Source organism: Penaeus chinensis, chromosome 34 (assembly GCF_019202785.1).
Source record: "Penaeus chinensis breed Huanghai No. 1 chromosome 34, ASM1920278v2, whole genome shotgun sequence".
NCBI classification, from domain to species: Eukaryota; Metazoa; Arthropoda; class Malacostraca; order Decapoda; family Penaeidae; genus Penaeus; species Penaeus chinensis.
In genome coordinates this window covers 21813417-21825916 of record NC_061852.1, presented here as the reverse complement: position 1 = coordinate 21825916, position 12500 = coordinate 21813417, and the positions used below count along the sequence as shown (strand labels likewise).

General features: G+C 39.3%; 1 protein-coding gene across 2 annotated transcripts in view; it reads right to left on the bottom strand.

The window, feature by feature from the left end:
- Positions 1-12500, bottom strand: part of LOC125043894 (small nuclear ribonucleoprotein-associated protein B-like) — a 15247-nt gene that overhangs the window by 41 nt on the left and 2706 nt on the right. For both annotated transcript variants that reach the window (XM_047640260.1, XM_047640261.1), the window contains exons 2-5: positions 8982-9075; positions 8468-8634; positions 4945-5233; positions 1-295 (exon numbers count right to left, since the gene is read on the bottom strand). The exon at positions 1-295 is cut by the window's left edge and continues 41 nt beyond it. In XM_047640260.1, coding sequence (XP_047496216.1) covers positions 270-295; positions 4945-5233; positions 8468-8634; positions 8982-9075 — 576 coding nt within the window. In that variant the 3' untranslated portion in view covers positions 1-269. The remainder of the gene's footprint in view (positions 296-4944; positions 5234-8467; positions 8635-8981; positions 9076-12500) is intronic.

The following is a 12500-nucleotide window of genomic DNA, read 5'->3' as shown; positions in this document are numbered from 1 at the left end:
AATTACAATGTTCATTTTACAAGTATAGGTACACTCAAATATACAATAAAGAACATGGGAGTGCTATAGGACTTACCAGGTACAAAAGTAAATTAAACCTGCATAAAGTATAAAATGAAAAACGTTGTTCTTCAGGAAGAGTGAGAAAATACAGTAATCCAGATAACTTAAATCACCAAAACAAAGACTTCCTATTTTTACAAAAGAAGTCTCACTGTAATGATTTTCATATGAAGGTAAGAGACTTAGGCTGGCTTTCTGCCGGTTGTTTAGTATGGGCGGCCTGCAGGGGGACCTGAAAAGAAACAAGGGGCCCATTAATTCAATACACGTAGAGGAGACTACTACTATCTAGCAAACATAACCATCTGGAGGAGGAGGAGGAGAGAAAGAAAAAAATCACATGAATAACTTTACCAAAGCATTTCTAAGACCTGGTACCCTTTCTTTACCTATTTTGGCTATGATATCTTAACAATCTCAAATTAACATTTGGTCTATGTTTTTCTGATATACTTAACCTTGTCCCTGTGTGTGTTTTTTTTTTTTTTTTTTTTTTAACTTCAATCTATATTCTTCAAACAATAATATTAAAATGAATGCACTAGTTTAAAATGCTAATATCAACAGGTGTATTCTGTGATCATGGTAAATAGAGGATCTTCACTGATCTGCCTGAAATAAAATCTACTAACTTGAACTGAAAAACCTTTTCACCAGCACTTTTATAACCGTATATCAGTCAGTTATGATAAACAGTAAGACTTTCTCTATGGGCCTGCAAATTTGAGATTCTTCTTAGGAATTCTTAACAGTTGCAATGTGTGGACAACTGCCGAGTATATAAAAATGGGTTCGTGACAATATGTTCTCTAAAAGCCCTGATATTTAGGAACCATTCGCATACGAATGAATGCCAAATATGTACAATCAAATCAATTTTTGCGTTAGACATTTTAGCTGACCTTTTCTGCTGTGCAATTTTCAAATGATGTTCTTCAAAAGAAATGACATTTCCCCCCCAAAAAATACTTGGAGTAAACACAGTAATAACTGTTGGGGATCATATTCATGCATCATTACACTGGAAAAAGTGACAGCTAGCACTGGTGCATTTATATGCAAAGGAAAGAAAGGTAATTTTCTGAAGAGGAACATACAAAGAACACAGTGTCCTATCTTGTAAATGTCAGCCACTTCAAACTTGTATTGAGACCATAAAAGGCTATTCAGTGGAAAAGAACAGCAAGCAAGGTGCTTTAGACATTAAATTGATGTACAAATATATCTCCAGTGACATTAAACCCAAAATCAATGGGCATGGTATGTACGTACATGCCATGCCCACTGTGAGTTTACTTTATTAATTGGTTTTACACACAGATGGCTCCACTTGTAGTAAGTTGCCAATGAGTCAATTATGAATATTACTTGTCTCACCTGTTTACCCTTTTCCTTGATTTTTAAAAATATTTCATGTCATCTTATAAAAGGCTGTGGAATAGGAGTCGGAAGGAATTTGGTGTTGCTGGAGTTGGAGTCGGAGTCAGTAACAATGCCCTGACTTCGACTCCAACTCCGACCTCAACATAAATCACAAAATTCACACTTTTTAAGCATATTGCATACTTTATTTCCACCCGAGAATTCATATAATTTTCATTTTGTCAAGTCTTGTATGTACTTTTTAAGGCATAATGATTTTGTTTTTTTCATGAAAATATACAATAAACAGGCCACAATCACATAGCTACAACCATTTGACTCAAATCTTTTAGGGTCATGGGGTTAAAAGGTAGCCTGTAGTTGTTATGAAATCCATTTCTATTATCATTATTATACCTAGGGATTGGAGTCACTAACTCCTCAGCTCTGATCTTATATTGCTGTTAATACGGTCAATAACATTAATCAATAAATTAACCATCAATACTGATAGTATTACTATAAAAAAAAAAAAAGTTGTAAATTCAAGGAAAGGTAAAATCAGGTAAGGTCACAAGGTCTACCAACTGACTCCTTTGTGGCTAAGCACTTGCAGAATCTTTAAAAATGAGCACAGTATTTTCCTAGTGACATTGGGTTAAGAAGCTAGTTTTACCCAACACATCTTTAGTTGAAAAATATAAAAATCAATAACAATATTATAGTACTACAACCTAGAAAGGGGGAAGAGCGTGGGGGGGAAGAGATAATTCTATATTGTAAAAATAAATAAAATCATCTACTACGAAATGAAACCAAGGCTGACTGACTGTATGGTTTGCGAAGTTCTAGCTTCGCCCGGGCCTTCTAAATATGGCCCGGCCTGTGTCAGCTTTTTACGGCTGTCTCATTGAGTTGTCTGACACTCGGTGCTTACCGTGGCGGCGGGATTGCCAGCAGGCGCTCTTGCCGCCATGGTGTAAGCATTTCGCATAGCCTCTTTACCAGCACGGCGGCTGTTGTGGGCGGTCCATGTCTCAGGAATTGTGTATGGTCACAATTTTCTAGGTAGTGGACTAATGTGGCGTTCGGCTCGCTGCAGTGCTTGCAGCACCTTTCATCGCGTTCGATTGTTGGGATAATCTGCCATGCACAGTGGTAACCTAGGCGCATTCTGTGAAGAATGGCTTCAGTACCTCTGTTGCTTACTTCAGAGAGTGCCAGTGGTTCATAGCCTGTGGCGTCTGAGTACCAGCTGGCCGAGGGGGAGGTTCTCGTTTCCTCTCTGTGGAGCTGCCGTAGGAAGGTACGACCGACCAAGGCACACTTCTCCATAAGTAATTTTCGGCTCAGTTTTATCGTCATGGGATTTGGGGGCATACCCCTGCCAGCGACGACTAGTCTGTCAGCCAGCTCGTTCCCTCTGATGCCGATGTGGCGAAACCAAGGAAATTGAAGATTTCACCGTTTATACCAAGGACACTGACAATTTGTTAAAAGTAGTTAACCCATTGGACTTGTACTTTGCTGCCTGCACGTGGCTCAAAATCCAAGCATTTGGATTACTTGTGATATGACTCCCGAGTGTGTGGTTTATAGGTCCGACTCACAGGAGCACCCATGTTCTATGTCAAGACTCCTGGTCTCCTCTTTGCAATGTTATCTTTTTCCCCCTCCCCCCATTAGGTAGTCAAGAACTCAGTGCAATATCAATAACAAGTAACATTTTGTTGTGTGTGTAATTTTGCTAATTTTCATATTAAATTTCTGGGATACACCCAGAACACCAGTCACAGTGGGCAGGAACAGGATCCTGAGCAAGGAAATAAGGTCCTCCCTGGAACCAGCACTCTTCCAGTCATGGCTCATGGATGGTATATTCCACTCTCTTAACAGCGGACACAATGGACAAACCCTTTCCTATATGCCTACTGAATCTAATCACCCTCTAAGTGCATTGTGCAATTGTAATGAGTTATTCCTGTCACTGCAACTTCAGGCCAAAAATGTTCATGACAGCATGTTCCCATTATCCCTGCCCTATGCCAAAATTTTCCATGATAGCATACTCCCATTACTCTGCCATTAGCCAAATTTTTTTTTCACAATGAGATGGTCATCCTGTCACCCAGAGCCTAGGGAATTAGTCAACCCATTAGATCCCATTTGGCTGAAATGCAATTGGTGGGAACCTCTCATCATAAAAAGCAGGTGATGAGAACGTCTTATCATGGGAAATTGTTGCCTAGTGTTGGAAACTCCTGTTATGAGAGCACAAAGCATTTAGAGTGAGACATTTATAATGGGGCCCCTTACTGAGCTCCTGATGGATTTCTACTAGTATTCATCGACCATGCCTGGAAGAGAGCTGTCTCCAGGGAGGACACTATATCCATGTGCAGGAACCTCTTTCTACCCACCATTACCAGCGACGGAGGGAGTGTTATGGAAAATTCAATAAAACGGGGAAAACACACACACACACACACACACACACACACACACACACACACACACACACACACACACACACACACACACACACACACACACACTCTCTCTCTCTCTCTCTCTCTCTCTCTCTCTCACTCTCTCTCTCTCTCACTCTCACTCTCACTCTCACTCTCACTCTCACTCTCACTCTCACTCTCACTCTCACTCTCACTCTCACTCTCACTCTCACTCTCTGTGTTACTTATTGTTCCTTGTCAATGGACAGACTGTAAACTACCCCAGAATGATAATACAGACCTAAGAAAATGGCATAACAGTAAAAATACATCTTCAGAAGAAGGGAAGCAAGAAGTCTTGAAACTGTACTTAAGTGTTCATATGGGCCAGGCATATAAACCACACACTAGGGAGAGTCAGTATTCAAGGAAGTGCCATGAGACACTTGGATTCAATGGATTAAGCCACTGATGAAGGGATACTAAACATGGTGAATGCATTCAACTGCTCAAAGGAAAAATCAAATAAATAAATCTAATTATAAAACATATAAATAAAATTAATAAACAATAAAAATAAATAAATATGTATATTTTTCACAATATGGAACTAAAAGATCCACAAATTTGCTGAAAATTATTTCCAAAAAAATATGCTTCTCTGCTAGGCAGTAGCCAGAAAGTTACACTGCTCAAATTTCCTTTTTACTCCCTTTTATATACACCCTGTATGCAAGAACTGAGAATGATATCAATCATTTTCAAATCCACTGAAGATAACTGATAGGTCTGTGAGGATAACCACTCAATCCCCTAAATTCAAGGAAAAATGTAAACAGCTAAGCTTAGGTCAGCCAAGTCACTAACTGATTAATGACTATGCATTAAAGATGGCATCTATGTGTACCAAAAAATATTGATAATAAATAAGTAAAAATAAATATATAAGTAAAAACTGAGAGCATTGATAGTGCATGTTCCTGGCAAAAATGGAATAAGAAAAATTTAACATTAAACCTTTCACTTGAGAGAAATGTTAAAAAGAGACTGTCCTTTCATGTCACATTACCTCCTCTCATCATTGGTCCACTTGGGGGTCCCATGGGACCACCACGGCCCATGTGTGGGGGCATCCCACCCATCATGTGAGGGGGCATGCCACCAGGGGGACCTCTGGGAGGCATGTTGAGCTGTGGACCGGCACGTGCTGCTGGCTGCATCATCTGTTGTGAGGGTCCTCCCACACCTCGTACAGGACCTTGCAGTCCTGCACCTCCAGGACCGGGCATGCCTCGTCCAGCTGGGCGGCCAACACCTGGGCCAGGGGCAGAGCCGGGGAGGTTGACACGTGGGCCATCCTAAAGAAGAAAAAAGGGACAGGGATTACCAACTGGATAAGTGTACTGGAAGAAATAGTGCTGGTACTGCAATAGCATTAAAAGAATCTGTACTCAAATACTGCATACAAATGTTTGATATATCAATATAAATCATTAGCTACATGAACATTATGAGGATCTACTATTATTAAAAGGCAAATTGACATTCCATTGTCAAACATTTATTATATCCATAATACTATCATTACCAATAAGAGTGACAAGAAATAATACAAATAATGTATAAACAACAAAGATAATCATCATACTTTTACAAGTATCTAAGATTTTTAATAGCCCCTAAAATAGTATGACTGTCAACTAGCATCTTAAGGTTTTCTCAAGATTCTGCTGTCTTACATAAATTTATTTAATGCAAAATTACTGTATAAAGGTAAGGTAAGTATTGTGTGAATCTTCGATTTACAACTTTGTTGGCAAAATCATATTCACTGTTTGTTAACTCAATGTGTGTTGGGCTTTTTCAGTGGCCATGTGATCTGCCAAACAGTTATATCTGTATGGGCTACATCTATAGTAGATGCCACCCGCAAACAGAGGCTTAAGGACAATAATAATCTGAAAATTTTAATACCAGAGCTACAGTAATACCCAGAAATTGATTATTATACATTTTGTACTTCTATTTTCTATATAAAATAAAATTCTGTTTCAAGACTTGCTCTAGGACTGGTATAGAGGTTGTACCAGATGATTTAATTCTGAATGTCATTTACCAAGTTGCTTCTCCCATTCTAGCAACAATCACATCAGCAGGCCTTAGAAAAATTTTTATTTGGCAATGCTACAGTCTTGCTCTGCTGATCTTACAGCTGAAGATGATGTACAAAGTCTAATACCAAGTACAAAAAAGATGTCATGGTTGAAAAGATTCCTTACTATATACAAATATTTGGAGTATAGAATAAGACAATGTAAATGGCAATACTATTTTTAAACATACAGCTGTGAGCTAAGGAAAGTAGATATTGCAAATCTCCAGAATTAATTTTGTCTTATCTATACTGAATACCACAGAAAAGAAAGGAAATTGATATTAAATAAGGCAAACAAGAGATATTCACATTCAGCTGGATGCAAAATCCACAACTCTAGAGGTCTACAGGACTTTTGTCACCAACGAGTTTCTTAACCACATCGTGGAGGAAACAAACAGGTATGTAGAGGTGATGTGCCTATATTTGTCCACAGTTCTGTTATATTCAGGCAGCAAAGGTAATTGAGGTATCTACATAAATTAATTCTTGTTTATGTGGAGATTTGCAGAGGCTCATGAGAGGACCTGAAGGCATGGCTGTAGGTAGCAGCCAGTGACAACAATTGAGGAGCATCTGTACCTGACTCTGCGGCTGCTGATGGGCCTCAATTATAAACCACGCTTGGCCCACTATTGGTCTCAGAACCCAGGGTTCCATATGGAGATTCAAACAGATCTCTCATAATCTGAACTTCATTGACAAGGCAGCGCATGATGAGGAAGACAAGCTGTGGAAGCTGGGGCTTGTCTTAGACATCATCGAGGCTCGATTCCAGGTGGTGTACACACCAGGACAGAATATCTCAATTGACGAATCCCTATGGAAGTTCAGAGGCTGCCTCAGCTTCAGGACTTACAACTTGAGCATGCTAGCTTGGTTTGGCATCAAAGTTTACAAGCTCTCAGTGGGGGACAGTGTAGGTGTAGGGTACACCTGTATTCCGTATATAAACTTGTAAGGAAAAGGGTAACATGCTGTCCTCTAAGAAGGAAGGTATGTGTTTTGACTATGGGTATACCATTTCTATGGACAACAACTGGTATACCTCCCCAGTATCATTCTACTACCTCTAGTCACTTTGTGCCACAGCAAGAGCCCTATAACTTGCAGGGGTGACCTTCTAAACTGCCATTGCCTTCACAGTTTACAGGGAGGATGCAGAATAGAGTGCAAAAGTTACTGGACACGAAATAGTGCCACTGTTTTATGTGCTACTGTGTGGGCCAAAGGGACATGACCCATAGTACCTGTGAGGAATGCCAGGTAGCTTTGTGAACCTCTGGGTGCTTCGAGAACTACCATTCTCAGAAAAATATATAATTATATAGTTTATACTATATATATAATAAAATAGTGATAGGTATATTTTGGTTTCTTGTTCTCTTTTTGCAACTGTATAAGAAAGAGAAAGCAAAGAACACAGTCCGAACTCTTATATGAAAAAAAATCTACTTTTGAGCATTAAAAATGTGAATTCACTTTAGTTTTTCTGCCTTTTCCAAGTGTCATATGAAAGAAAACGAGCACAAATCTTTATGGTTTGACCCCTAATACAAAAACAAAGCTACTCTTGAGCACTAGTTTTACTTTTCATGTGAACAAAACACAACTTCAGAGCATCAAAAATGACATTAGGGTTCCTGTTGTGCTTCTTATTTTCCTTCTTTTGCAAGTTTGATGGAAATGAAAAAGAGAGCTAAATTGTTGATGTCATCACCTAATATGGATAATTTGGAAGCACTTCAGTAACTCTCTTCAATACAAAAGGCAAAAGGATGCCAAGAACACACCATGAAAAAGTGTAATTTCTACATATTCCTCATTCATAAAACACGACAATCCTCCAAAATCTGTGGACAGATTCCTGCAAAATTGATGTGATTGTCTTTGCGTAGCTGTGCCATGTCAGAAAAAATCCTGTAGTGGGGGGCCATGTGGCTGACAACTAATACTGGCTGGGAGATTTAGCAACAAGTGGAAAATTCTGGGGTGAATGGGTTAAAGTCCTTATACAATGATTATGGAAAGCTTATCAAAACCGCATTTTCCTGTATGTATTTGACAATTAAATGCCAAAAAGTAAGATCTGCTTCATGAAACTTGAAAATTTTAGTCTCTTAACCCTTTAATGACGGGTGAAGAAAATGTTTTAAAAAAATCTACGTTCTTGGAGATCAATGGTAACGGGCCGACTTTGAGTGGTGTTTTGGCGCGTTGCCGCAACATACAGCAGCACTCCACAGATCAAGTGGTTTGTTATGATGCCTCAGGTCATGACCCATCGGGAAGGGGTTAAGAGGCTGGGGGGGGCCAGACAAGCAGAAAGCTTTTTGTTATTAGGGCTAAAGGAACCTATGCATTTAAACCTCTACAATTACTTCTCTCCATCCTATTTCAAAGAGCTGATGATCTGTGAATGCATATTGAAACTCACCTCGGAGGGAGGGGGTCCTTCCAGAGTCATGGTGACAATAGTCTCTCCGCGCAAGAGTACCAAGCCCATTGTTCTTTTCTCCTGTTTCTCCTCTTTATTCTTCTTCCCACGCACACAGCGGAACTCCTCACAGTCAGCAAGGATGACATTCATGTGCTTGTCAAAGGCTGTAAGGGAATGGCTATTTAGTCATGCAAGATAAACTGGGGAGAAGAGAGAGAAACAAGACTGGGTACTAAAGGGAAAGAGGAAGAGGAGAACAAGGAAGAGAATTTATGTGGTTCATACTAAATACTTATATTAAGGAACAAGGAATAAACATAAAAAAATATCTAATTACACTAAAAACAAATAGATAAATACAAAAAATAACCAAAATAGATATGGATAATTCATATAATTATATAAATTACAGTTGCTTGTAACATAAACAATGCATATTTAGTAACCTACTTTATTTCAATCTGAGATGAGAATTATATAATGTGAAAGGTAGACTACATCAATAACAAACCTTTGAAGATGCCAATGAAGGTCCTACTGTCTTGCATGGTTACCTTCATCCGGTAGCCAATGTGGCTTAACATCTTGTTGTTCTTGGAGAACGTCTGGAGACAAGAGAAAAGTATAAATAATCATGGATAACAAAAACCATGGAAAGTAAATGATAGGAAATTTGATAATTTTCCAACTTTCCTCCCCTCCCTGACTAAGTCTCATGATCACCATGGCCTATTTACTTTTAGCCTTGTGGCAAAAGCCACAGTGGGTGCTGGTTATGCTGTGTATGTAGCCACCATGAGTGATTTTATGCTAATTTTTTGGCTAATTCTTCTTTTCCAGCTTTGCCTTTGTCAGCTGTACTGACAAAGGTAATTCTTGGGATTACAATAAGCCTAACTTGGACTGACAATGACAGCAAACTCTTGCTTGACCCTAAAGGATAAGTACTCTTATAACTACTGCTTGGGATGTGTTATATGTTGCCACACCTGGATATTCCCTAAACGTGGCATGATTAGCTTCTCACTTCTATCATTCTCTCTATAAATATATCAGGTACATCAATTCTGTCAACAGGTGATACTCTTGTAAATGTCCAGGCCATAATCTGGAGTTTCCTGGTTTTAAATTTGTTAGTGACTTTACTGACTGATCAGGCACAGGAGGCATACCTAAATAATGGCCTGGAGGGCACTTTCTTTATTTTGTTTTATGACATGGTAGTCTATTGTGAATGTAAAGATTCCTGAGAGGCTTAACAATGGTAACGAGTGGGAGGAAGTATTGGGATTATTTCCAGTAGCCTTTATTAACCTATTCACGATGGGATTTCCTCATCCTATGCTATGCCATACACTAGTCATTGCTTTACAATCCGCCTTTCGCGAGAAAAAATTAGAAGCGCAGGAAACACACAAAGCCCAACTTTTAGCTCCCTTCCTGGACAAATGACAGGTTGGAGCACTCACAGATCAGTGTGTACCCATACCTGTGATTGTCCTTTTGTTCCATTCTGCTAGACAATTAACTGACAATCCTTACATATTTCTCTTTCAAGTTCCAGCCTTATTCTACTCCACATATAAATACAAATACTTATAAAAACCGTTTCCTAAGAAATACAAGTCCAACAAACCTCCACTACTACATAGATTCTAGTGAGGTGAAATGATTAATGTTAAAGTTTACTTACACATACCACTAGCCAATTCACAAATTATAAGAACCACTGTGCTTGTCTGCAATATGGCAAAAGGCAACCAAACTGCCCATAACTGTATTTCCTTACCTGAGGCTCTGCCACACATAAATACTTGTAGGCTATATCAACTCTTTGCCTCCTCTTTGCAATTTCCTTTTATTCTATGTGTGCTGTCTTCCCATTTTACAAGGTCTATAATTATCTTTTGTTATGCTGTACCAACATGGTAAAAGACTATTTTTACTGAGCCAACTTCATATTATCTCTCTAGTTAGTTTATAACAATAAGAATAAGCAACATGTTACTTATGTTCTTTAAAAATATTTTGTAACTAACTCAGCCTGCACCATTAGTCAAGATGAGCAAGAATAGATTTCAGTGAATGGATATAGTGTCCTCACTCCAAGTTGGTGCTTCTCTTGACATGGCTCACAGCCAGTACATTCTCCTCTCGTTTACCAATGGAAATAATGCAAGAGCCCTTTCCTAAAGGACCACTGAATTTAATCTCCCACTAAGAGTTTTGTGCACTCATAGCAAGACTTTCCTGTCATATACCATTTGGCAACAATATCTCGACACATTCCAATCACCCAAACACACCTCTCAAGACCCCTCCAGCAAAGATTACCTCACATATGTGGTAAGACATAGATGAAACTCAGGAACATCAATTACTTAAACTGTGAGCATCACTTTTCATGTTCTTTTCCTTTATTTGTGGTGTTACCATATTCAAGAGCAAAGAAAGTAAACAGTCGCAACAACAACCACCTGGTCACCTTTTTCGATATATCATGCATTAAATTTGTGTCTGCTGATAATTTATGCACTGATGACCAAAACTTTTTTTGGGTTAATCTTTATAGTAAGAAAGCAATAAGCTAGGGTTAATTGAAGATAGTAGTTTATTCTTGTAGAGGACTAAAAGTTGCAATGGTTGATACAAGAAATAATCTGCGGACATGAATGGTAACACCACATCAGAGCCGAATTCCACTTGGGACTTCTGATTTTCAGCTCTATTTCGCTGTTCCGACCAAGGTAAAGACAACGTTTGTTGGGGGGGGGGGGGGGTATTGGGGGGCAGAGCCCCCAATGAAGGGCATACCCAGTCACGGCTACTTAGATTGTGAATAACTTTGGCAGTGTAGAGTTGGGGAGTGTGTCCATACTGTAAAGAATTATCCTTTCTTCCCTCTACAAGGATATCAACTTCAATATGTCTAGCTTAGTGTAACCATCCCATAATTATTCACACCATAGGACTACTAGGATTTCTGATTATGGGTCTTCTATCAAAGATCATAGTAATCATGGGGATTTGGATAAAACACAAGCAATATTATAGGTTAGCATTACCGAAAGCAACGAACAGATATAGAGGGAAATGAACACTGCCATCTTATAGAGCACAAAAAGGACAGCACCGACTAGGAGAAAATTTAAGATCATAGCGTTGTAGGCAATGAAAAACTACATTGACTGATATCCAATTTGCAGAAACCCACCAATTCCAGTTAAATGACAAAAAATGTATCGCGGTGAATGCCACGCTGCGGCTAAGTCCACTCGGCGTTGACGTGGTTAAGTCCATATGTGACGTAATGTTAACTAAGTTCTCGCACATTGTTCACACCAACTGCTCGGCCACTGTGCACCTATGTCACATGACGTCACGACGAATCGTGATCGGGTGGGGTCCGGGAACAGAGCCCCTGATAGGGAAATAGTGATCAGGTGGGGGTCCAGGGTTAGGTTAGGTTAGGTGAGCTCCGGGATCTCCCTAAGATTGTTGGCTGAAGTTCAGGACTTTGTCTCTGACGGGTGCGGTCCTTTTATAAACATTTACCCAGGGTTGGAAGCAATAGAGGTATATCCGTGGCAGTCTCATATTTCCGGGAAATTACGAAAATACCCTCTGAGTCTCACAGCTCAGAGACTAAGTCCACAACACCCACACACAGCCACAGTTCTTAACGGTGGGTTTTCTGTAAGTTCGCATGGTATAAATAGAGGGGGGTATAGGGGGGTTTTACACCTCTCTAGGGGGTAAATGGCAGGGAGGAATGGTTACTTTGGATTTTGGATTCGCAAGTTATCCTGGATTTTGGACTTTGTCTCTGGAGGGCGCATCACTCTCATAAACAAATACAATATTATCATTAGAAGAGTCACATATTGAATGCCATTGAGGTAATTTGTAAGGTTTAGCAAAAGTCAAAATCCCTAACAGCAGCATCTCTACTTCGGTTTCTGAATCTTGTCTCTAGATATTTTGTATATATACTTCCCAAGGGTAAGTGTTAAGCCAATAGTGATCCAAT